At 26.2% G+C, this 27985-nt stretch overlaps 1 protein-coding gene and 1 non-coding gene across 8 annotated transcripts; one reads left to right on the forward strand and one right to left on the reverse strand.

Annotated features, from left to right (window-relative positions):
• Nucleotides 1-996: 996 nt before the first annotated feature.
• LOC140672400 (uncharacterized) lies at nucleotides 997-27967 on the reverse strand. Of its 7 annotated transcripts, none has more exons than XM_072904533.1 (14): nucleotides 27856-27967; nucleotides 19699-19746; nucleotides 17841-17915; nucleotides 17326-17415; nucleotides 16885-16995; nucleotides 16576-16680; nucleotides 10687-10813; nucleotides 7776-8042; nucleotides 6463-6904; nucleotides 6189-6334; nucleotides 4433-4568; nucleotides 3601-3735; nucleotides 2144-2447; nucleotides 1006-2055 (listed from the first exon to the last, which is right to left on the reverse strand). In XM_072904533.1, the coding sequence occupies exons 2-14, from the start codon at nucleotides 19703-19705 to the stop codon at nucleotides 1892-1894; spliced, it is 2109 nt and encodes a 702-aa protein (XP_072760634.1). In that variant the 5' UTR covers nucleotides 19706-19746; nucleotides 27856-27967; the 3' UTR covers nucleotides 1006-1891. The 7 variants fall into 7 exon arrangements, with proteins under 7 accessions (XP_072760640.1, XP_072760637.1, XP_072760634.1 ...); XM_072904532.1 differs by having other exon boundaries at nucleotides 1012-2055; nucleotides 6186-6334; XM_072904534.1 differs by lacking the exon at nucleotides 19699-19746 and having other exon boundaries at nucleotides 1011-2055; nucleotides 6186-6334; nucleotides 27856-27942.
• Nucleotides 15861-15932, forward strand: Trnaa-ggc (transfer RNA alanine (anticodon GGC)). The gene has a single exon. It is a non-coding gene; the product is annotated as a tRNA-Ala (tRNA).
• Nucleotides 27968-27985: the final 18 nt, after the last annotated feature.

Raw genomic sequence — 27985 nt, forward strand, 5'->3', positions numbered from 1 at the left:
AAGTAAAATAATAATATATGTACAACAAATTATTTCTTTTAAAATAAAATGAAATTATCGAGATATCATCAAATGTCGAATAAATATTCATGTAAATTATGCCAGAAATTACTATAATTTTTCCGAGTAAAGAAAAAAATATTTTACTGTCGCTTTGTATTTATAAAGTTTAATGGTCAATCAACAGTATTGAAGAATCGAATATTTCTTACATTAATATTGTATATAAAATTATTCTTGTTGCAAATTACATTACAATTATTGTTACAACACATAAATATTTATAAAAGATCTTTAAATTAATATTAAATTAAATGAGAAACTAAATGTGTGTTTTCATCTGTAAAATAGCTACATCATATGTCAAGATCAAATACATAATCCATGCTATGTAAGTTTTTGTACAGATTTATCAAAAAAGTTACAATATATGTACATTTGTCTATAAAATCAATCTTATGAATTCTCGCAACATGTTAACTTACAAATCATGTAACATATGACTTTTCAAGATGTCAAATATTGCGATAATTGTTTCAGATCTGACAGCACGCTTGTCTTGAATAAATTAGGAGAATTTGGGAGCAAATCCAAATCGACGATCGGTGCTTACAACTCTTGCGCTGACAACCGATAATATGAATTGAGCATCCAACGAAACTTTTTCGTAAAATCACACGGCAATTCCTCTTTTCCTTGTAAATACCTTCACGTTAAGATAGAAAGAGAGAGAGAGAGAGAGAAAAAGAGAAAATGTTAAGAACTTTTTGGCGATATCGTTAATTTCACGTGCAATATAAGCGATAAGTATTGTATCTAGTATCTACATGTAAACTATAGTTAGTGCAATTTATAGTATTTGCTTTGGAATAAATTCAATGCTGTTATCTTTATTCTTTACTATTACTCTTCTTATATCTATACCTTTCGTTATCTATAATATAAAGCATTAAGATAAAAAAAATACAGATTTTGCAAAATATTTCAAATCTTTTTGTTTCTTTATATAAAATATCCTTTTGAATTCCATTCTAAAATATACTAATAACTTTTTATTATAGAGTTTTTATAGGACATAATATTTTGATGTTTAATGCTTTATATAATATTATACAGGATATCCGATAGCTCGCGCAACACTCTTTAAGGGAAGGTAGAGAGTGTTATTCTAAACAGAAAAGTCCTGTATCATTTAGCGATTTGCGCAATAATTATTAAACTATTAATTAAAAATGCTCATTATAATGATTATTGCGCAAATCGCAAAATGATAGAGGACTTTTATTTTCAGTTTGACCTGCTCTATTAGTCCTAGAGAGGTGGGGCGATTACTACCGGACACTTTGTATATATATATATATATATATATATATAATCACGTTTGCTGAGCGTTTTTAATTAATAGTTTAATAATTATTGCACAAATCGCAAAATGATACAGGACTTTTCTGTTCAGAATAACACTCTCTACCTTCCCTTAAAGAATGTTGCGCGAGCTATCGGACACCCTGTATATACGTAATCAATAAATAATTGTCGCTTTTTAAAGTAATCAATATTTTTTTATACGTTAATATATATATATTTTTATATGTATATCATTAATTCACGATTTTGACCGAATAAGATACATGTGGTTGAAAATAACTCATTCATATCAGAGTTTGATTAGTTGTTCAGAGATAAATGTAAATGACTATTTATGGCACGCACATGATTCTGACATAATTCTATAGTCTCAATATATTCTACTATTTATCATACGATCTTAATATTTAATTTTACAACCTCTAGAATATCATCATAATATATATATATATTAAAAAATTTTTAATATTAAAATACATTTATGCACATTTTAATATTTTTATTAAAACTTATACATTCTACACTAATGTTTATTAATATTAAAAAGCATTTTGAGAACTGCTATATCGTTTGGATACTTTTCTGCCAGACTTTCATTTGGTATATAATGAGTGCCTTCGAATCTAGAAAAATGTCGTCCTATCTCTATATTTTCAATCCACTGTGGTTGACATATCGATATGCTATCTAAAATAAAAAAGTTGTTTTATGTTGTACGGATTAAAGATAATAGAAAATATATACATATAATGCATAAGAATGCTAATATTCGTACCTTGTTTTATGTAACATATACCATTACTCTCAGTGAGAATTACATAGTGCGGTTGATTTGGTTCAAAAAATTTATTGATACAACTATCGCCGTATTCGTCTATATATATTAAATTCATATAATTCTCTTGACCCAGTGACACATCATCGTATTCAAAATGCCAACCTACTATTACGCCAAAGTGAGGTCCGCGGGATATCTGACCTGGGAAATCTGAGCGAGTATGCTTTACAATCATACCAATTGCAAATTTGATTTCTTTATTCCTTATTTTTGGTTTTGCTTTTACGGTATCAGATCTAACCTGCGTACATGTAGGTGTCGTGTGCGTGTGCGTGTGCATGTGCAAGTGCGTGTAAGTGTGCAAGTGCGTGTGCGTGTGCGTGGAAAATATAATAACAGAATATAATGGACATTTTGTTGAATTGTTTCTAAATTAATTAATATGACAGCTCAAGTTATACATTTCGCAAAAAAGTAAAAAAAGAAAGCACGTTAGAAAAAGTAGAAAAATTATGAAATTTCGAATGGTTATAATTTATAATACAATTAATAATTATTGTATCAAAGTGATTAAAACAAGAAAATGAAACTTGAACTCTATATTTTGAAAAACTTTTGATACTAATTGCGTGAAATAATTAATTGGTAAAAATGCCGAATAGGGGACCTAGCTCCAATAACCTTGATCTTGACAACATATGTCAAGGTCCCTTATTCGGTATTTTTACCAATTAATTATTTAACAGCGGCTAATAAAATAAAAAATCGGTTAATAGATAATCCTCTTTAATAAATTGTAGTCGTGAATCAATGGTATACAAAGCGGATAAAAAAATATGAATTTTATTGTCATCCGCTATTGAAAAACTAATCATTCAAAGTTGGTATTAAAAATTTCTTAAAACAGACTTAAAGCTTTATTTTCATTTTTTAATCACCTCGATATGATAATTTTTAACTGTATTATAAGCATTTGAAATCGTTATTTGGTTTAAAATCAATTTCTACGATAATGCATTTTAAAGGGCAAAATTTGAACTTCCCAGTACTTGTTATCTCACTGAACTCATTGTCAGTTGATCCACGCCATGCAACTGATTAACTAACTAAACTTTCTATTAATCAATTTTGCAGATTTTCATTGTCATCTGCCATTAGAAAAGTAATCTCACACAATCAACATTTAAAGTTTCTCGATATACAAATTTCAAACTTTATTTTTGATTTTCAATCACTTCAATACGATAATTATTGGTTATGTTATAAGCATTTAAAATTTCACAAATTTGTCCTATTTGTCCATTTTTTTTTAGCGGAGAATATAGATAACTATAATTTGTCTAATTTTTTTACATATTATTATATGAATATTAGTTTATATTATAAACACGTAACTATCGACTTGGCAATTATATTATATTATATTTTATATTATAACATGCTCGATAAGTTACCTCTATTGACTGTGTAATATATGGTTCTTCAATATTGTTACATATTATTTTTCTTATAATAATTAATTCCAACGGGCATTTTTCATAATTCTCGCTTTCATTAAAGATATAATTCCCCAGTGACAACTTTATTATCTAGAAAAACATACGTTAAAGAAATTTTAATTACAGATATAAAAATGAAAAATGTTTATTTACTTTAGCTTTCTGTTTGAAAAATGTATTGAGTCTTTTGATGGAAATAATTTTATAATAATTTACATGTTTTTACGAAAAATTAAAATTTTTATCAACAAATTACAAATTTGTGAAAATGATAGAAATTGATGATAAGTTGAATAAAGTTGTAATAAATTATAAAAACTATTTACAAGTTTTTACAACTTTTTACCAACATTTTTATAAGTAATATAATAAATAAAAATAGATTATCGTAAAATCCGTAACTATTCACAACTTTTTAACAATAAAGTTAATTTATGAATAATTACATGGTTCAATATAGTTCAAATTTCGTAGTTTGAACATAAAAATTATATGATTCGTGCATAAAAATTATATGTATAATTTTTATGCACAATCAAAAAGTTGTAAATTGTAGTTAAAATAAAATGATTGAATGATAGGAAATTATAATCTCTATTACAACTTTTGCGTGAAAAATTATAAAATGATTTCCACTATAGTCATGGACTTAACGTATCATTGAAAACAAGATCTATAATTGATTGTTATCTTAATTAATTACTAAAATTAATAATAGTTATAATTTTTATTAATCATAAAGTTAATAAAAAATACGTATAAAAATTATATATAAAAAATTACCAACCTCTACATAACTATATAGATTCTGACAATATAAAAAGCTACATCTCCCACTAGCAATGTTAAAACCATTTATGAAACGCCGTGGCGTAGTTTTGACTACAAATAACTCTGCATCATTCAAATTTTCTGCGTTATCACTGAAAAATATATATATCAATGTACATATATATCTATAAATATTTATACAGGGTGTTTGATAATTACCGTCCCACCTCTCTTCGGCTGATAGAGCAAATCAAACTGAACATAAAAGTCCTCTACCATTTTGCGATTTTTGCAATAATTATTAAAATATTAATTAAAAACGCTCAGCATATGCTGAGTACTATATATAGCGCGCGCTCGCACGCTGAGCGTTTTTAATTAATAGTTTAATAATTATTGCGCAAATTGCAAAATGGTAGAGGACTTTTATGTTGAGTTTGACCTGCTCTATCTGCGTCAGAGAGGTGAGGCGGTAATTACCGGACACCCTGTGTATATATATATATATATATATATATATATATATATATATATATATATATGTATACACACACACACACACACATATACATGGTAAAAAACCTGTTAATGGCAGATTCTGAAGCTCATTTGGAGTCGATTTTCCCTCAGCGAAAATATCGAAAGCCGTCATCATTTTTTGTAAGTTTCCAATTTTTAATATTATATATATTTGTAATTAAATCTTAAATTAAAATTCTACTACAGTAAACTATATCTAAAATTAACCGAAGAATCTAGTTTTGGTAATTTTTCAACTTCAAAAAGTTTAGTTTGCGAAAAGTGCCTTTTTTTTCAATCGCTTATAACTCCAAAATTATTGATTCCTCGATATTTTAGCTGAAGCAAAATTGTCTCCAAAATATATATATATATATATATATATATATGTATATGCAAGGTGTCCGAGAATGAATAATGGGGTTTTAGTCAATTTTTCTAAACAATACAAACTAAATATCAATATGAAATTTTTAATAATAATCAACTTAAATAGTTTCTTTACCTATTCAGAAAATTTCAATATGTCCTGTTAATGGCATGACACATCTCATAATTTCAACACTCTTCATATTCTATACTAAATCCAAACACTAAATCTATGATTGAATACTTAATTCTTGCAATTGTTTTTATGATTCTATCCTTAAGATCACGTAAATATCTAATTATTCACACTGCATAATATTTCTCAAGTGTCTCCATAAGAAAACTTCCTAAACTGTCGTTAGCCAAAGTAATAAATTTTGTATCTTATGCTTGAACATACACAACAATCTGTGATCCTTGTTTAATGAAGATGAAAAATGTTGTGCAAATCAAAGATTTATGATTTATGCTATGTCAGAAAAGAATCATAGAAACAATTGCAAGAATTACGCCAGCTATATAAAGAGTGTTGAAATTAGCACATATCGAAATACTAAATTGTAATAGTAATTAAGCCTATACCTAAAATCCCTAATCAATAACCATGGTTACATCTATCTTTGTTTATTCATAAAACGAGAAGTCAGTCTTCCTTCGAGCCTTTTCGAGTTAAGTTATATTAGCACCAAATAAAGTTTATATTAGTTAAATGTTAAATCCAATTTTTTAATTACGCATCTTACGCAATCTTAACATTTATTCCAAATAATTTTACAAAATAGGTAATTAAACTGTTTGAGTTGATAATTATTACTAAAAAAATTATGCCAATATTGAAAACAAGAAAAATTAACAAATTTTTAAATTAAAATTATACACACTACTTTGGTCTCCATGCGATGCCAATACGATCATGACCTAACCCTATTTTCGTCAGAACGCAGCGTATGCCAAGCCTTCTAGCTACGATATGATATATAAAAGGTAGTAGATACTCATCAAAATATTGTGTTGACAACCATGATGAAAACTATATCAATATAAAATTATGTTAATAAAATTTTGTTGAAGATGTTTTTATAAGATAAATACATAGTTATGCACGCACGTCGCATAACAAACTATAATTATAATTTAACATAATCTACAATAACTTACGAAATATGTACTGCTTCTTTTTAGATCTAATTTTGACAATAGTTTCTCTACTATATAATTATTCGTTTGAGTAAAGAAATATTCTTTAAGTATGCGTATAATTTGCCTTGCTTCTGTCTCATCCCAAAAATTATCGTCGATCTCGTTGTTTCTCCAATCAGAAAATTGATCAGAAGATATCAAAAATATTGAATGCGCAGGATATTCTGTTTTAAGGTGAGATAATACTTCTGCCACGATAATATCTAAACACATTTTCATACCGGAAGTAGATACATGTGGTTCAAAATATTGTACTATAATAGTAAGTAGTCGTTCTAAAAGCTGCTTTTTTTTTGGCATATTTATAAATTTGTTCCGCTTGTACATTAATCGATATTGTTTTAGACATCGAATAATTATGCCAAACTTATATGCACTTGTTAGACGGCAACCGGGTTTTCTAAAATATATTTACACATTGCATTCAGAATGCACAAAAACTGCATTAGGGTAAAGTAGCCTAATATGAGAGATATTCTTAATACGAAACCCCCAATTATTTTACAAACACAACCATTCTTCTTTAAATGTTACTATCTCATGTTGTTACCAGATAATCGTGAAATTGTATGCAAATGACAGCAGCGTAGCGCACGTGTACGAACTACGAACGTGTGTATGACGATTTTGTTAACGACGCTGAGGAAAGTTCTTGAATGTGCTACTTACAAAGAATGTAAACAACATAATTTAATAGCAATATCTTGATATTCACTTTTAACATGTTATTAATGTCAAATGCAACAATTATATCTTAGAATAAGTTATCAAAAGTGTAAACTTTTATTTTTTCTATTTTTTCTATTTTTTTGATGTTGGTTATTTTATTTTGAAATATTTAAAACTTTAATTACAATGTCTTTTTGTGTGCTCTTTGTTGGGACGTTAAATTTTTATTTAAATCTTTAAGATATGTTATTTTAATTTTATAGATTCACGATATAAAAAATATTTCAAAGATATAATTTTTTTGTGCCAAAAAGTAAAACTTTCGCTTTCCGTTCTGTAGTACAGTTCTATAGCATTTAACTAATAATAGAAAGTGCCTGTAATGTTACATTTATGTAATTCTAATTAATAAAACAGTTTTTCATTGAAAATATGGTCTTTTTGCATTTAATTTTCTAATAAGACCATTTCATATTAGAACACCTTTATCAAAATAAACGAATCTTTCGAAAAAAAATTTAAGCTTTTATAAAAAAATATCTCATAATTGGCACCTTTACCCTAATATTTATAATACTAATATTTAATTTATTGAATTCTACCGTGACGACTGTGTAGAAATGATTCTATTTAGCTCATCTGTAACAAAATAGTAAATATGAGATTCCAAATTTTCGGCTATGGAACACAGAAGATATTCCAATTGTTTTTTTTCATGATGCCATAAGCCATCCTCTGTCATTATAGACACATAATACTGTAGGTTTTTGACATATTTTAGACTTGCTTTTATTTGTTGTTTAAAATCTGTATTATTACAAATTTCCTTCCGTTTCTCTGTATTATACTTATTTTTCACAGAAGGACACCTAAAATTAAAACAAAAAATTCTCAAATATTATACAAAACAACACCACATTATCCGCAACAAACTGTAAACAATATATTTTCTAAAGTACAAGGATGAATGTTTGAACTACATTAACATTTGAGAGAAATTAAAAATATTATAAATGTAATATCAATTTTTTATTTAATAAAAATAAAAAATATAATATGTTAATATCTTTAACCAAATTGAATTTTAAATGATCCCAATAGCAATAGATAGTAACGCACATACTCAAAATGTATTATTGAAAAGTTTTTGCTGCGATAATCTTATCAAGTATCAAGTTTAAGTTAATCAGTTTAAATTAAGTTTTAATGAGAGTCGATTGAAAAATAAATTTATGAATATATTTTAATTCTCTCTCGCATTGCATAAAAATAATAATAAAAATAGACACTTTTATAAAAAAAGGAAAATTTTATAAGAAGAAAAACTCAATCTCTCCGTCTACAATTTCCAAATAAATAAAATTGATTGTATATAGTGATTATAAAATTGTAGAATCCACAAAGTGGAATAAACAGAGAGTTTTTATGAAATTATATGAATTACATATAGTAAATTAAACTTTTATAATTATCTGTGCTATTTAATTACAATTAATATTATATATTAAATTTATACATGTTCTTAAGTCAGTATTTATTTAAAAATTTCCAATCAACTCAACGTCTTAAAATGTTTAATAAATTATACATATATAAAATTAACTTGTTGATGTAAAGTAAACATCATAAATTTTATTTGTTTGAAAATTTCAACATTATCTGTTATGTAAAATAAAAAGAGTAATAAAAATTTATTCTGTTTCTTTACATAATTAATCTTGTTGAGACAATTTTTTACCAACCTATTTTCAAGTTTTAATAAGTTACTATTGGTTAGGTTAGGTATTTTGGTGTGCATAAATAAACAAAATAGTGTTTAAATAAAAAAATAATTTTAAGAAATATATTTAAAAAATACTGACAAATGCGTGTGTGCCGCTGGCATGTTTTAATTTTGTGAAAACTCATTAATTAATTCTGGCTTATTTGTAATAATTTTTTATAACTTAAACAAATAGCTTTGGCCATTAAACATAAAAATGATTCGAAATTAATTAAACTGACGTGCGTTCCACTTTGTTCTCCAACAATTTTTTCAACTTTTTTACAAAATTTTGAAAGCTTAAGAGTTCTACAATAGAAACATTTACAAAGAGTTCTATGCGTAAAAATTAGTAAAATATTTATTAAAAAATTATTTAAATTTAATTTTTTTAATGACGAAAATTAAAGGTAAAATTAGTATTAATATATAAAAATTTATAAATAAAGAAATAAGTATATCTCGGATAAAATTTCTTTTCCCAAAACTTCTTTCTCATTGTCAGTATTATGTTCTGGAATCTTTTACACGTGGAGCTAAAACTCCATGCTGACGTTTTTGTCACGTATTGTTAGAACGATTTAAATCACTTTGTCCGACAAGCGTGTTATATCGTAGCCATTGAAAAAAATTTAACAATGCACAATAAAACAACGTAGTTAAGTCATTTATTGGTTTTTATTTTTTATCTAATTTCACGTCACTAAGTTCATTTATATAATTACTTATACATATGTGAGTTCACAAACTTTATTGTAGCTATCAAAGTATTCTAGCACTGTCGCGGTACGTCTGCAGTAATTTTTGCAGCTCTTGCACAATGCCAAATAACAGGCAATAGGAACAAAAGATAACACAAACAAGAAAAAGAAAAATGATCTTTCTTTTTTGCCTGTGTTATTCTTTGTTTCTATTACCTGTTACCTGGCATTGCAAAGGCCTTTATGTGTGGTGCTTCTATAATCGTTCGAAACTGTAGATATATTCTTTTTTATGTGAGGAATGCTTCTAAGGATTTACTTGAAGGGTTTGAATTTGAAGAAAACAGATTTCTCTATTCTGATTGATCAATACATACGAACAACAGTTGCAGACACATTCTATAAATTCTTAGAAAAAATTTTGTAGATTAGAACTTCTAGCGCGTTTTTCACTATATCTTTAAATGCTTTGTTTCAATATTATTTGAATTTATAGCTATTTATCGATCAGATGGCTTATCTATTTGAAAATCTGAATGGCACGTTATTACGTCTAGGTAGACTCCTCGATTCTTCTCTTTCATGAAATATTTATGAATTATTAACAAATATCTGACTGGTGAGAGACAAACTTTTCCGAGGCTATAACCAAGCAGCGAAAATATCTTACTTACATTATTTCTATTCAAAATTAAATCTTTAAAAATATATTGCACAATAAATTCAAATTTTAACTTGAGAGTCAATATATAATATTGATAATATATAATAATGGTAATTTATTGGAATTCTTGACAGGAGACTTAAAATTTTTATGTATCTTTTCAAAAGTATAATTAATTGCAAATAATACAAAATTTTATTTTAAAATCTATAAATTTATTAAAATACGACCAGCTCACTTTTGTACTTATGATATCTCGGGATCTATCTTGTTTAATAAATATTCTAAAAATTTTTACGCATTAAAACTTTCACTGTTGAATGAAAAAAATTGACTGAATGTAAAATTAATATTAATATAAAAGAATTGTAAATAAAAAGATATACCTCTGATAAAATTTCTTTTCCCAAAACGTCTTTCTCAGTATTATCTTTTGGAATCTTTTACACGTGGAGCTAAAACTCCAAACATCCTCGATGCTGACGTTTTCGTCTCCCAGAACGATTTCAATCACTTCGTCGGGCAAGCGTGTTATCGTAGCCATTGAAAAAAAATTTAACAAAAATTCAACGTAGTTTATATATTGATTTTTAATTTTAATTTCTAATTTTATATCACTAATTTCGTTTATATAACTCATACACGTGAGCTCACAAAGTCTACTGTAGCATCTACCATTGTCGCAATGCGTCTGCAAAATGTAACTTTTATATGCCTCCAGTCATTCCAGGCTGTGGATGCATTCCTTTTTTAGAGAGAAACGCCTCCAAGTACCGTTGGAACTGACCAATGGAAAGAGAGAACAAATAAGGTTCCTTCATTTTGATAGGTCAGTACATACGAGCAATGGTTGCAGTCACATCTTATAAATTCTTGAAAAAACTTTCTAAATTACAACTTCTGGAACAACTGCTTTTCACTACTTTTTTAAATTAATTTTTATTATATGATATTTTTGGAAATGCTTTCTTTATAAATTTAATAAAGACTGTATATCTAACTTGTCAAAATTTTAATAAATACTAAAGGTTTATTTGTAAAATTATTTTTTGTTATCGTTGCGATTAATATAATCCCAAATATTAAATAATAAAAGATATTATTATATTAATTATAAGAAAATATCTCATTCTGTATATATGTTTATATATTAAGACTATATGAAACTTCTTTATTCTTTAGATGAGTTTTTTTTTTAAACTAAGGCTGTGCGATCGAGACTGCTCTATGAATGCTTTGAAACGAGATCGTCCCGATTGTGCACATGTTCGATCGGACACACCACACAAATCGAACGATGCCTAGGGTAACCAACACAGTTGACCAATTAAAAAATCTCATTTTCATTTTACAAATAAGCATTGTGTCCGATCGATACCCATCCATTTGAAACATCATTCTATCTTTATTCTCATAGAATATAGAACAAAGATAGAATGACGTTTCGAAGCATTCGTAACGCAGCCTTGACCGCAGCCTATGAAGAATCTTTTAGCTTGTTTTTTCGAGAAAGGAAGAGAAATAGAAAAGAGATAAAAAAAAACATCTTTTGTTCAAGATAAAAAAAAAAATATAAATATAAATAAATAAATATCATGTATTTAATACTAATAACTATAAATATATATTTTATTAAGGATCTTGTAAAATAAATGTTCTCCTTCTCCTCTCTCTCCCTCTCCCTCTCTCTAGTATCGGTGAAAAAAATAGTGTCGGACTGTTTGTGTATTGGGATAGAGATAAAAGAGAAATTGTATAAAGGTGTGATAATGGTATTATATCATTCACCGAGTGCATCGCATGGTGATTTTGTGAGGTTTCTACAAAGTATAGTAGAGGAGCTGATAATAAAAAAAGACTATATTGTAATGAAAGACAACATAAATTTTATGGTTAATTCGTTTTATTCTAAAAAGTTGCAACCGGTAATGGCAAGCTTAAGTATGAAACAGTATGTTAATAAATAAACCGAGAGAGAGCAAAATTTTTTACTTAAAAATGAATAAAAATTCCAATTAATATTAAATTAAATTTTACAAAAATAATTTAATATAAAAATTAAATACGCGGTGTAAAATTTACAAAATATACACTAAGGTCCTTTGGTATCAATTAAATAAACGAAACAAAATTTTTAAAAATGTTGGAATAAATTACTTTAATAGGACCCAAAACAAACTCCAAGTATCGAAAAATGATAATACTATTATTTACACCCTCACCTCACTATACACTATTTTTTTAATCATAGATTATTTGCATTAAGCAACAGGTCAATTTAGCAATTTGTAGATCTAAATGCGAATAATATAAAGTCCGTCAAATTTCAAAATTTTGCTGATACCAATTCAACGGCGAGATCATTACAATGACTCAAAACAAACACAATTAAAAATGGCGATTTCAAAAACTGTGTAAAATTTTGGATCTATCAGTAGTGATAAACAAATATATACACAACCAGTATTTATTAGTATTTTCTGTTATTTAGATAAAAGAATCCTTATGTTTATCTAGATAATAATGAGATAGATACTCTCTGTATCTTTATATTAGATTGAAAAATGCATTATCTGGTCTAAATTATTTAAGATAATTTCGCAATCAACAGAACTCTAAACATTTAATAAGCAAAATTTATCAATGCTGAAGATATTACAGTTGCTGAAAGTCTTCAGATGATTACAAAGAATACGAAGGATATCCGTTCGTCGGTATACGAACTCACAACACTGATCCTTCTGTTTAAAGATTCAAAACTAAGCCAAACCTCAACGAATTATTAATATAAAGTGCTAAATGAGAAAACTGATATTCCATTATAGTTTGACTTGACTAATCTTATATTGACAAGTAAATCTAGAATATGTTTAAGAATTCGTCGTCGATTACAAGACTAGAAAACAACTCTATGAGAAAAATATTATTAATAAAGATATAAAAAGATATAAAAAGAGAAAAACAAAAAGAAAAAATATATATTGTTACGTTCAGGCTCGAAGAAAGAATGATTCAAAGAAAGGACATAAAATTTCGAAGTTAGACGTCTTACGATCAACGATTCAGGTCGAACAAACCGCAAATCGTAAGAGTCAAAAAGCAAGTAAACGACGGATTCTGCCACTATTACTCTGCGTTTTCGAACGTTTGTTCCATGATTCCTTTTTTATAAGAAAACTTAATCTCTTTATACTGCGAATAAAAAAGGGTACCTGAGAAAATAATAATTTAAACATAAAATCTAAATTTTATTCGCAAGTGAAAAACAAAGTATTCATAAAATTCGTTTACATATAATTTTATAATATATTAAATAATAAATTGGTTATTAAAAGTCAAATACAAATCTACGTGTGCAGGTGTGTATGTTTGTTTCAAGGCTTACATTAATACCAAGGTCAAAATAAATTCAAATTATAATCAATTTTCGCAGACTTTTCTGATAAAAAATTATTTACCAAGTTACAAAGAATTATTTCTCGTCAGTTTTTGTGGCACGTATCCACGACGTTTGTAGTTAGATGCCTCGTTAAAAATTATAAGTTTCCGTTGCAGAGTTGGAATTAAACTCAGGTTTACGCATGTATTTTATCATTGTATGTATATATAATGTCTATAAACTAATCTTAATAGTCATATCCTGAAATAGTGAAACGCCTAGTGTCTACTGAAAAGTGAGGTGAAAATGATTTCAACTTTAATCAATTCAAAAATAATTAATAAGATATACTTGTTTGTAACAAGATATACTTGTTTGTAATAAGATATACTTGTTTGTAACAAGATATACTTGTTTGTAACAAGATATACTTGTTTGTAATAAGATATACTTGTTTGTAAGTATATCTTATTAATTAATTTTGAATTGATTGAAGTTGAAATCATTTTCACCTCACTTTTCAGTAGACACTAGGCGTTTCACTATTTCAGGATATGACTATTAAGATTAGTTTATAGACATTATATATACATACAATGATAAAATACATGCGTAAACCTGAGTTTAATTCCAACGGAAACTTATAATTTTTCACGAGGCATCTAATTACAAACGTCGCGGATACGTCCCACAAAAACTGACGAGAAATAATTCTTCGCGATAAAGATTGTTTCGATTCCCCGCCAGTACAAATTGCACATTCGGTAGCGTCCACTTAATGAGAAACAACGATAAGTTCTTTTCGTCGAGGCAATCGCGTCCTAAAAGATAGAAAGATCGCAATATTTGTGAATATAATTTATCGTTTAGTGAATATTTAACGTAAAATTTACAAAATGCGTCTAATCAAAAATAATAATCAAATTATTTGGTTTTGCAGATTTTTTTCTGCACGTTACTGATAATATTTAATGACAAACTTTACAATATTTTATTTTAAAATATACTAGCAAAAAATGCTAATTTAATATGAGTTGGACTTGAGTTTTCATAAATCTGAAAAGGAAGCTGAAAATTTATGAGTTAATGTACATTATTTCTTGTATTTCTTCAGATCAGTATATCTGAAATATTTGGAATATTTTCACAATTTGAGAAATCAACGATTTATCAGCCTTCATTTTTCCGCTTTGTCTTTAAACGCATTTCATTTTTTTTTAGTAAAACAAGAACGCAAGTCATTACATAATCAAATAAAGATATAACAATGTGTTAATGGAATATCTGGAATATTTTCACAATTAGTATTTTTAAATAGAGGAATCATCTCCCGAGATGAAATCAAATTAACACAGCGATGATTGAAAACGGCCTTCTGATTTTCTTTACCTGAATATTTGCTAAATATTCTCCATCTGAATATAAAGTTTGATTTATTAAAAAGTCAATTACATAGAAAATTTTAAAAATTTTTATAAGATATTCTGAGAATGTTTTTCACCAGAGTAACTAAAGTGGACGTTACATGTAACGTACGAAAAAAAACGACAGAGATAAAAAAAATCAGAAGGCCGTTTTCACTCATCGCTGTGTCAATTTGATTTGATCTCAGCAGATGATTCCTTTACTTAAAAATGTTAATTTAATATGATTTCAAATGATTTGAAATTATATTCGGCTCCAATATTTACAAACATGATAAGTTATACTCGGCGATGTGAGCCCATGCGCGGATGTTGATGCGTAAAGAAACTGCGTAAAGAAATTAATTCTTTTCACGAAAGAATTTTTAATTAATACCCAGAGCACATATTTTTCTAGATTCTCATTTTTGAGACCCCTAAAAAACCCGCTCTATAACCCCCCAAAGAGATGTAGACGAGAAAAATATAGAGCGGGTTTTTTAGGGGTCTCAAAAATGAGAATCTAGAAAAATATATGCTCTGGGTATTAATTAAAAATTCTTTCGTGAAAAGAATTAATTTCTTTACGCAGTTTCTTTACGCATCAACATCTACGCATGGGCTCACATCGCCGAGTATAACTTATCATGTTTGTAAATATTGGAGCCGAATATAATTTCAAATCATTTGAAATCTCGCGGGGCTGAAAAATCGCGGTCTTCGATTTATCTATCAGGAGGTTTATATAAACAAATAGACGAGTGAAGTATCGGTGTGGGGCTGAATAGCTCAGTGGTAAGAGCAGTCGCCCGGCAAGCGAAAGACTCGGGTTCAATTCCCGATTCAGCGACTTCGCCCCGATATTTTTTCTCGTCTACACCTCTTTGGGGGGTTGTAGAGCGGGTTTTTTAGGAGTCTCAAAAATGAGAATCTAGAAAAATATGTGCTCTGGGTATTAATTAAAAATTCTTTCGTGAAAAGAATTAATTTCTTTACGCATCAACATCCGCACATGGGCTCACATCGCCGAGTATAACTTATCATGTTTGTTAATATGATTTGTACATGAGATCCTTATTCTCGCTTATGAACCTTTATCATATGTACTCTGAGATTTTCAAGACTTTCAAAATCTTGGCCACATATAGAGCAGCTAATGGGCTGCGATGGACGGTGATTCGTTCTTCTCAGGTGAATTGAATAACCAAGCACAGAAAAAAATTTCTTTTTGCATTCACATAGCAATATTGGTTGTTTTATGAAGACTTTTGGTATAACGTCGTACTGATTTAGCATGTGTATTTTGAGATCCCGGTTTGAAAAATAAGAACGTTTACAGTCAGGACATACATACTTATAAATATTAGAATGTAGAATGGAGTCCATAACTAATAAATCTTCATGCCCGACTCTGTGTTTACTTAAATGTAATAGAAAAAAAAAGTAGTAAGCAAATAAATAATTACAAATTGGACAATAGTAAAACATATAACCTTCAAATCCATGTTTAGGAAAAAACTGTCCAAAAAACTTGTAATACTGTTTTAATATTATAGCGTTTGTTTCTAATGGAGAAACAGTAGATGTGGACAGCGGCACTACAAAAAAAATTTCATAAGTTTACATAATGGGAGACTATAAGTTTTTTAAACAATAATTTATAAAACATTTATAATTGACACTCTAAACGTTATGTGACACTTTAACGTCTTTTAAACATATAACTGTTTATTATAAATATAATTTTTTTAACGTTGTATGAAACAAAGTCAAACACATATTAAAAACAAAACAGTTTTTACCAATAGGATATATCGGACATATTTTCAGGTGTGCTTCACTTGGATTTGGAGAGGAACAGTAAGAGCATATCGGTACCGTAAGTTGTGGCTCTGTTGGCATGTCCCACGATACTGAAAATAAAACAATGTTTTAAAATTAATATCGCTCTAGATGGTATATTAACTATAATATAATTATAAGAATTTGTATAATTTGTATCAAAAACATTATATGATATTTTAAATATGGTTTAGAAAAAATATTTTAATAGAGAACAAACAACAGTTTTATTTACATGCAGACTAAATGAAAATATTTTTATCATTAAATAAACGTTTATGAAAATGCCACAAAATGACAACGTGTTTCAAACATATAATTGTTTATTATAAATATAATTTTTTTAACGTTGTTTGAAACAAAGTCAAACACATATTAAAAACAAAACAGTTTTTACCAACCTGCAGGATATATCGGACACATTTTTAGGTGTGATTCAGTTGGATTTGGAGAGAAACAGTAAGGGCATATTGATTCCGTACTTTGTGACTCTGTTGACATGTCCAACGGTATTGAAAATAAAACAATGTTTTAAAATTTATATCATTTTAGATGGTATAATATATGTTATAATTACAAAAACCACAAATGTATTTATTTTTTAACTGCTAATATCACATCATTTTGAAAAAAAATTTTATTCAAAAATCAGTAACTTTTTTTTAAAATTGAATAAACAGTTTCAAACAATAAATGACTTACTTCAATGCGAAAAAGCATTGAATTTCTTCAATTTTAAAAAAGCATTAAAATTGGATAACATTTAAAGATTATAGAGAATTAAGAAACACGATTTTTCGCTTATTTTTCGCTTTATATATATATACACATATATATATATATATATATATATATATATATATATATACATGTATATATATCTATCAAAATTAAAAAAAAAAAAATTTTTACCAACCTTGGTTATGTGTTTGTCCGTATCCAAAGTGTTCCATCTCGCCACATATACTAACTTCCTTTTTTGATGTTGACACTAAAAAATATTTTTGGTAAATGTCTATATTAGTTACTGCAGCGAAAAATCATTTTTTTTCAATACCAATCAACAAAACTACTATAGAAATGAAATGTAGAAATGCTTTTAAAAAGGGCCAAGTCTTTCTTAAGAAGTTACAAGTAACAAAATTACATAAATAAATTTATTAAATATTATTCATTAAATCATTAATTTAAAAAGTAGCAAAGACGAAAAAAAAACGTATGAATGCGATCGCAGTGATTGGCAAAAACCCGTCTAAACAAAAATTTTCCTATGTAACTGAGCAAATGCTCTTCTTTTCGTCCATATAATTATTCGTTCGTATAGTTTGAAAAAATTGATTTTTCGCTGCAGTAGCTATTATAGACATTAAGCAAAAAGAATATTCTTATTTTGACAATATCTTTATTTTCAAAATGGAAATCTTGAAATGAGTTAAGATCGCGTTAAACAAAGAAAATTTGCTTAAATTAAAACATTTTATATAGTTCAATGAAGAAAAATATTCTCTTATTATTTAAGATTAATTTTCTCGAATAAAGAGAAAAGAATGGTGGATAAAAAATAACATATATTCATATCAAAGATTATAATTTTCTTAAAGTAAAATTAAATTTTTTTTATTTAACTGTATCTTATTCTTAAAGAAAACTGGAAAAATATTGGATCAAAAATAATATACTTAGATTTAAAAAAAAAACACATTTTTCACTTTCTTGATATATTAGAACCGTGGTCGGGAAGACGTTAAAGATGCTTCGAAGCGTTTTTTTTTTTACTTTATTTTTATTTAATACACTTTTTGTTTTAATTTATTTATTTTTAGTTTTATTACTTTAATTGTTAATTATTTGAAATTTTACAAGTTATTTTACTTTCTAAAAAGCTTCTTTTGATTACGCCGATACTCATAACTGTTATTATCATTTTTGTAATTTTTTATTTTTTGTATTATCATTTATTTTAATTTTTTATATTATACAGAAAATAATTTAAGTATTGAAAATATAACCGATGTTACGGATGAGCATCTTAAAGAACTAAACGTGTCCATAGAACACCGAATCATTTTCAAAAATGAAATAAAACAATATAGTGAAAAAAAGAGACAAAGATAAAGTTAAAAGAAAATCAAAATATTTTAAATATAGCTGTGGTACGTAAACAGATTATTATTATTTGTTATGTACAAATATTTGCGTAATATAGCGTAATATATATAATGAGATAAATCAATTCACGAAAACTTCCCATTGATTAATACAATAGTTATTCCAAACGCAGAATCTTCTAATTTTTTTGATAGCTGTTCAATAAGTCCACATTATAAAGCTTATATTGTAGATGCCTGAGATAATCATATTTTTTTTTCTTTATTTGAAATAGAGACTTGTCTTTCATTAAATATTCATATATTACAAGATGGTAAAAAATATATCAATGTAGTAGAAAAATAATTTTATTTTTAAAATTTCATTTTTTTCACAAAATAAGTGTTATTTAAAATAAGAAAACGTTAATTACATAAGAATTTTTCTAATAAACAATTATATTTAATATGTTAGTAATAGTTTTTTGTTGAGCGAGAAATGATGTTTTATTTTTATTTACAAAATGTGATTTATTTTACTTCTTACAAGTATTTATTTTTATTCTGCATTACGTTTTCTATAAAATAAAAAATAATATTTTTTTTTATCTATTAGCAAGAAAAGAAAATGTGTTATATGTATAAATATGTGTTCTAAAATCTTTATAAATGTATATCTTTACTTACGTAACATATGTATAGCTTTCCTTATGTATATATATTGTAGTTATGTTTCTGTAAAAATAAAATGTTTAAATTTGTCAGTATTTAATGATTTGATACTTTTATGTAGAATAATATTTAACATAATATTCTCAAAAATAATTATTATTTCTAATATATATAGTTAGTATAGATAATAGTATAAATAATTGTTATTTTATATATATATATATATATATATATATATATATGTAAACATACATATATGAATTAGTTTTAGAATAAAAAATTAGGATATGCTTAACGCATTCTCATAATTTTAAATTAAAAAACTTTGCATCAAGTTCAGATTTGTTTATCAGAAAAAAAGACAAAATTAGAAATCGAGTTAATAATTTTTTAGTCGAGTTTATACGTCTCTACGTACAATATATTATTTAGCAATTTTAACTCAACTAAAAATTATTAACTCAAATTCTAATTTTGTTTTTTATTATAAATAAATCTGAATTTGATACAAAATTTTTTAATTTAAGTTAAGCATACCTTAATCTTTATTCTATAGCTAATATAATTTTCCAATAACTATAAATGAACACCTTCATTCAAGAATATAATTAATTGATTCAAAATTTAATACCCAGACAGTCAATTGTTTTGCGAGGTTGTAGTTTTATTGCCAACAATTATTGGCAACATGACAGCAATACGATTAATTATTATATCAATCAACATAATATTAATATGATTATTTCAAAAGAAACATATACATATATATGTGTTTTGAAAAAATGTTTTAAACAAAAATTATTTAATTTTAAGGGAGCAATAAAATAAATAATCTTGAGTAATGTCATTAAAGTGAGATAAAGTCATAATTTTTTTAAATGAAAATCTTATAATAATATTTTTAATTTTAATAAGTTAGATCCCAACAATCTTCATTGGATGATTTTAAATGTTTTTTCGTTAGACTATAAATTCTACATAAAATCATTGAATATAGAAATTCATTTTTATTGTTTATTTAAAATATTTTGAAAAAATACGTTTCTTGAAAAAATATTTCAAATAAAAATTGTTAGTTTTGAGGAAGCAATAAAATAGTAATAATTTTGAGTAACTTCGTAGACTTCAATAGATGCTCGCATGCGATCTAGCACGAAAACAAGTATCGCGTGTGCCGTTGGCTTATTAATACACAAAATAGAGAAAATATTAGGAATAAATAATATTTGATTCTAATAAACGGATTGAAATTATTATAAATACATATATGTGTGTGCACGTGCACACGAAATTAAAATTGGGAAATTAAATTCAAATTAGGCAAAAAATGGCTTACATTTAAAAAATACATAGATATATATATATATATCTGTTGTATTTTTATATCTATATATATATCTATGTATTTTTTAAATGTAAGCCATTTTTTGCCTAATTTGAATTTAATTTCCCAATTTTAATTTCGTGTGCACGTGCACACACATATATATATTTATAATAATTTCAATCCGTTTATTAGAATCAAATATTATTTATTCCTAATATTTTCTGTATTTTGTGATATATATATATTAGAAATATCTTTAGGAAATCCTACGGATAACTCTTTATCATATCTGTTTTATTTATTTTTTATCAAATCAGAATGTCCTATATAATGCCTTATATAAGATCTTCGTAGGACATGCTACATAGGATATCCTCAAATAGTCCTACCGACAATTTTTTAGTTTAGATCAAAATGGGATCATTTCGATCAAATCAGGATATCCTGTGGAGATCGTATGCTATGTGAGTATAGTCGAATATCACTACTGCAATTTTTTATTTATTTATCCTTGTAGTACTAATTCTTATGTTTAATGTATATATATATATATATATACAGAGTGGGCCAAATAACCTGTGACAAACTACTTTCTCCGAAACTATTGGAGATAGAGACTTGAATTTTTTTTACGTTAAATGGAACACTTTATATATTTTTGCATATTCTTGTAGCTTATCTCGAGAGCTTTCCGAAACACTATAATAAAATGTTTTTTCATTAAATACCTTTCGAGTTCTAAGGCTTCAAAGTTGCAATATTTTGACATAAAATACAAGATATCTCGTAAAATATTCATTTTTCGATTATTTTACCCTAATACTTTTATGCACAGAATAGTGAGACAAATCAATTGGCGTAATTAAAACACATAATTATGTTAAAGTAAAAATATATAACTTGCTAGTCGCAAATTCAGATTTTTTCTTAAAGATAATGTGTTTTTTTTTTACGTCAATTGATTTGTCTCATTATTCTGTGCATAAAAGTATTAGGGTAAGATAATCGAAAAATGGATATTTTACGAGATATTTTGTATTTTATGTCAAAATATTGCAACTTTGAAGCCTTAGAACTTGAAAAGTATTTAATAAAAAAACATTTTATTATAGTGTTTTGGAAAGATCTCGAAATAAGCTACAAGAATACGCAAAAATATATAAGGTTTTATTTGTATATATCTACTTAATATTTTTATTATTTTAAACTTATAATTTTAACAAATTAAAATTTAAAAGTCCGTTCAAAAAAACAAAAGTATTTTAGCTAGTGAAAGTATATATTAAAAATCGTAAAAAATGCTTTCTTACAGAATCAAATAAATTTTGTCCATGTAATTATATTTTAAATACATATGTTAAATAGATAAATACTCTCCATGTTAAATGAAAAAATTCTATTAAACAAACATCCAAAACTCAACCTCTTCAAAATTAAATAGCCTTTATTAAATTTTCAAAAGCCTGATATATATAAAATATGTATTTATATAATAAAGCCATCTAATATCTTTTAAAATATAGAAATTGCTTCTAATTCTGAAAGGATCAAGTTTGAAAATTTGTATTTAGAGTTCCTCTCATTTACTTTTGTAAATATGTTTTATCGTACGTACAATAAGCTACATACTTTGTTTTTTTTAATCTTGTAACAATATTTCCAATTTAATTACATTTAGAGTCTTACAAAAATTATAATTATTTTATAAATTTAAGTTCAAAAAGATCAGATTCTCGTACTTCAAATTTTTTTCTGTACGAATTATATCCTCGATATGTTCATCGTACGGGGCATTGACGCATTCGAACGAAGTTACCATCCCTTCCAACGTTTAGAGCCGTGAAAAGTTATCATATATTGTAAATAAGTAGTATCAAGGCTCTCTGTATAAATAAGATCATGATATAAGATACACAACAATACAGACAGTAGAGAGCAAATTATGTATCGTACGAACGGAATTAGGTAACAATTGAAAGTAATTGAGTCAGTAAGTATAATAGAAATATTTCATGTAATGATAAATTTTAATATATTACTATTGAAACAAAATCTACGCATGTGTCGTGAATTGGTAAGATTTCAAAAATATATAATTGCAAAAAAATATATAATAAAAACGTAATCGCAAGAATATAAAAAACGAACGTTTCGAGCTCAATTTGAGTCTTCCTTAGCGTAAATTAATAAATATAAATAGTAAATAGGATGTCGGTCGCAGTATAAATACATTAAAACTATAATTGAAAATAAATAAATAGAACGTTAGCAGTGTTTGAACAGTCTTCAAAGACTTTTTCACACATTGCGCTGTAGAGGATCCGAATACGGATCGAAACGTTCGCGTATTTTATTTCAGTATCTGTTAAATAATTTATTAATTAACTAATTATCAATATAATTTCCTGACACATTAATAGAATTTGAGAATTTAATTCACATTTCTAAACAAAGCTCCTTTGCTCCTATTGCCTTTCTACTATCTCTTTAGTCTTCAAAGAGTATTTTTCAAGATGTTAAGCCAAAATGACAATTTACTAAATGTAACTATTATCCCGAGAATAGTGACTCGATTACAATGCCAGTTGAATCCTGGAAATATTTGTTTGTACGATACATAATTTGCTCTCTACTGTCTGTTTTGTTATGTATTTTGATCATATATTGTGTTGCGAATCGTGAAACTTGCAGAAGCATAGTTTATTACACAGTAGCACAATGAGACAAAACGAAAAATCGTGTTTCGTAATTCTCTATAGTCTTTAAATGTCATTCAATTTTAATGTTTTTTTAAATTGAAGTAATTAATGCTTTTTTTTAATTGTAGTAAATTGTTTATTGTTTGTAATTGTTTATTCAATTTTAAAGAAAAGTTACCGATTTTTGAATTAGACGTTTTTCAAAATGTGATATTAGCAGCTGAAAAATAAATAAAAATAATTTGCGGTTTTTAAATTTGTCTTCGATTTGTATTAAATTGCGTACATGTACGTTTCTGATGTCATAAATTATAAATATTAAAATATAATATTAAAATTATAAAATTAATTCTCATAAATCTAATATGGTCGCCAGAAACTAAAGTGAGTAAAAGATGTCGCCAATTAGCCAAATGTCACCATTTCGAGACAATTATATGATAAGATAGATAATTTCAAAAATAAAAATGACAACGCAAACATTAAACTAAAACCTTAATTGATAATACAAAACTTATTATATATAATCCACGTACAGTTATTTATATTGAAATTTAATTCAGGTAAAAGATTCTCAAATAATTGTGCTTTATCTGTAGAATAAAATTTACTAATAAAAATTTTTTATTAAAACGCGACCGAGATATCCGACATGTTAGATGGATCATTTCAAATTTTGCAATTTTGCATCCAGATTTGTGATCAGCCATCTCGAAAACTTTTTAATATTATTGTCAACAGAAAAATTAAATAAATTTTTAATTTTAGCATCCATCGTATTTGTGTGATATGTTATTTAACATTTTTTGACTTACAAAATATTCACAATATTTACATGGAAATTTTGTTTGTAAATAAATATTTTTAAGATCATTAAATCGAATCATATAATGTGCATTTATATAAACTGCGACATCAAAAACATATATATGTATATTTTTAATTTAGTATAAATCGGTTTAAAAGTAAATGTTTTTATTTTCCAGCTGTTATATCACATTCGTATTTTAAAAAGAAGTCCAATTCAAAAATAAATTTCAATAATTTTTGTTCGAAATTGAATAAGCATCAATTAAAAAAAAAACCTTTAAAATTGAATAAGATTTGAAGGCTTTAATTACACTAATTGTAATAATCGTTTAATCTTGCTATGCGCCGAAAGAGAATACTGCGCCCGTAGTTTTCTGCACTCGTGCCCCGTGCCCCGTGTGCCATTGAACCGTCATTCCTATTCATATTACTAGAGCATAAACTTATTATTAATGCGTGGAAGAGATGAAATAAACTCATTGGAAAGATTTCGGTTCAATTATAAAATATAATATACAATTTATTTAAAGTATTGTAAATAAAAAAAATATTTTTTAGTGCTACATTTTTGTATATGTCGCGCGGAATTTCCTAATACCATGGAACGCTCCCTACACGAGTGAACAAGGCCTCCTGACTTTTTTTATTTCTGTCGTTTCTTTTTTCTTTATCTGAATATTTGCTGAATATAAAGTTTTATTTATTAAAAAGATACTGATATTTTTTATAAATTTCTAGTAATATTTTTATTTTCAGCAAACACATATATATGACTGCTATATAAACATATTCCTAACGTTACATGTAACATACATATTAGTGACAGTTATACGTTCTTACTCATAGATGTACAAACATATGCTAAACTATCCTTATATTGTAATTATAATCGTATTGAAGATATATCAAAAACTCTGGTATTCTACGATATCAAGTCAAGTCTCTGTGCTATATGGTAGAAATATATAATTTCAATATAAATATGAAACAGATGTTTGTCACATCTACGAGTGGAAAATTATAAGTAACATGTACATACGTTACATGTAACGTTCACGTTAGTTACTCTGATGAAAAACATTCTCAGAATTTCTTATAAAAATTTTCAGATTTTCTATACAAATTGACACAGTTTTAATAAATCTGAAAAGAAACCTGAAAATTTATGAGTAAATTTACATTATTTCTTGTATTTCTTCAGATCAGTACATCTAAAATATCTGGGATATTTTCACAATTTGAGAAATCAACGATTTATCAGCCTTCATTTTTCCGCTTTGTCTTTAAACGCATTTCATTTTTGTTAGTAAAACAAGAACGCAAGTCATTAAACAATCAAATAGAGATATAATGATGTATTAATGGAATTCAACACAAGTCATTCTATTTTTCAATATCTAGTAGAAATAAAGATACAGAATAACGCTTACTTGATTTGTACCGCTAAACAAAATATTATTAAAAATATTCAAAATAAGGCAAAATATAAATCTGATAAATTGGACTTTCCAGAAATATTTTGTAAAATGAAACACATTAAAATTCTTATTATTTTTATTGTTGTTTATAATATAAGTATTCTGATTAATATGGAGATATTTCATATTTTTATCGTAATTAATTTGTATAAATTTCTCATATATATAATGTCAAATATTCCAAGATTTTTTTGTGTACAATTTTCTAAAAAGAAAATTGAACAACTCGAATAAATCTTATATTTTGTTAAAGAATTCTTCATAAACTTAAATTAGGAATAATTCCAAAAATTTTCTGAAAAATGATGAGATTTTTTTCACAGAATACATGTTGTGTAGCAGCCATTTGAATTGTGACTCCCGTGATGTACATACATATATATTCACGTTTGAATATATTGCGATAGAATAAATAATTTTGATCGTAGAAAATGTAAAGATATTTAGACGTGTCATAAAAATGAGTTGTGATCTGTCGTCAGATTTGTCTGCACAACGCATATTGATAAATAAATTTACGAATAGTACTATAAAATTATTATTATATATATATATATATATATATATATATATATATATATATATATATACAAATTAATGAGATCATGTTGCATATTGTATTGTAAGATTATAATATCAACGACTTCTTAGCTTTTATATGTACATATACATATTATCTCGAATATCGCGTTATCTCGAATTCTTACTTAAGATTCTTCAAATTTCACTTTATCACGGTTTTTTGGCATAGCCAGCAAATAGAGTTACTAAGTCTGCTAGAGCTAAAATATTTATTAAAAAAAGTAAAAAAGGTGAGAATTAAAATTAAATAAAATTAAAATAAAATTAAAATTAAATTAAATTTATTTTTAGGGAAAAAGAAATAAAAATGTAATATTTAAAAAAATAGAAAATAAATTAAATATAAATTACCTATAAAAATTTAAAAATATTAATAAATTCGAGGAACTTTTATTTAAATATTTTGTAATCGCAAATATTGTCAAAATTCTTCGTCAACATATTTATCAAATATTTAATTGTTAATTCAAATGTTAATTTGACAAATTTTGTACGTGTTCTTTCAATTTCGTGTAATTTAAAGTAATTTACAATAGATATATAAAATATGAAATATACAATAGATTTTTACAATAGATGTACAAATTATACAAAACATGTATAATAGATATACTGATATACATATAATTTAACGCAACTTAAATGTATCACATGCAATTACATTTTTAGTAAGAGTATCAAGATTCGATTAAATATTAGCTTCTTATTCGTCAACTTTGTCAATCGCGCTTTTAATATTGCAAAAACACTAGTATATTTTGAAATAAAATATTGCAAAGTTTCTCATTAAATATTCTCATTAAATATTAACGTGCAGAAAAAATCGCTTTTCGCGATTGTGTCGGCAAAAAGAACTTATTGTTCCTCATTAAGTGGACGCTACCGAATGTGCAATTTGTACTGGCGGGGAATCGAAACAATCTTTATCGCGAAGAATTATTTCTCGTCGGTTTTTGTGAGACGTATCCACGACGTTTGTAGTTAGATGCCTCGTTAAAAATTATAAGTTTCCGTTGCAGAGTTGGAATTAAACTCAGGTTTACGCATATATTTTATCATTGTATGTATAATCATCTATAAATTAATCTTAATATTCATATCCTGAAATAGTGAAACGCCTAGTGTCTACTAAAAAATGAGGTGAAAATGATTTCTCACGCATCACGTTCAATTTCTCACGCATATACAGATTATGAAATATCCTCCAAATGTCGAAATATTTTTATTGATGCAAATAATAATAATTATTTATAAAAATATTTTATGATTTACATACGATTAGGTGAGTGAATTATTACGATGGCTTTGTCACTTGTCGCTTCTGTCACAATTCTCTCGTCCACGGTTCACGTTTAACTGGCTCGTCGCCAGCAGCTACTTGATTATCCTTCATATTGAACACAATA

Source organism: Anoplolepis gracilipes, chromosome 13 (genome assembly GCF_047496725.1).
Source record: "Anoplolepis gracilipes chromosome 13, ASM4749672v1, whole genome shotgun sequence".
NCBI classification, from domain to species: Eukaryota; Metazoa; Arthropoda; class Insecta; order Hymenoptera; family Formicidae; genus Anoplolepis; species Anoplolepis gracilipes.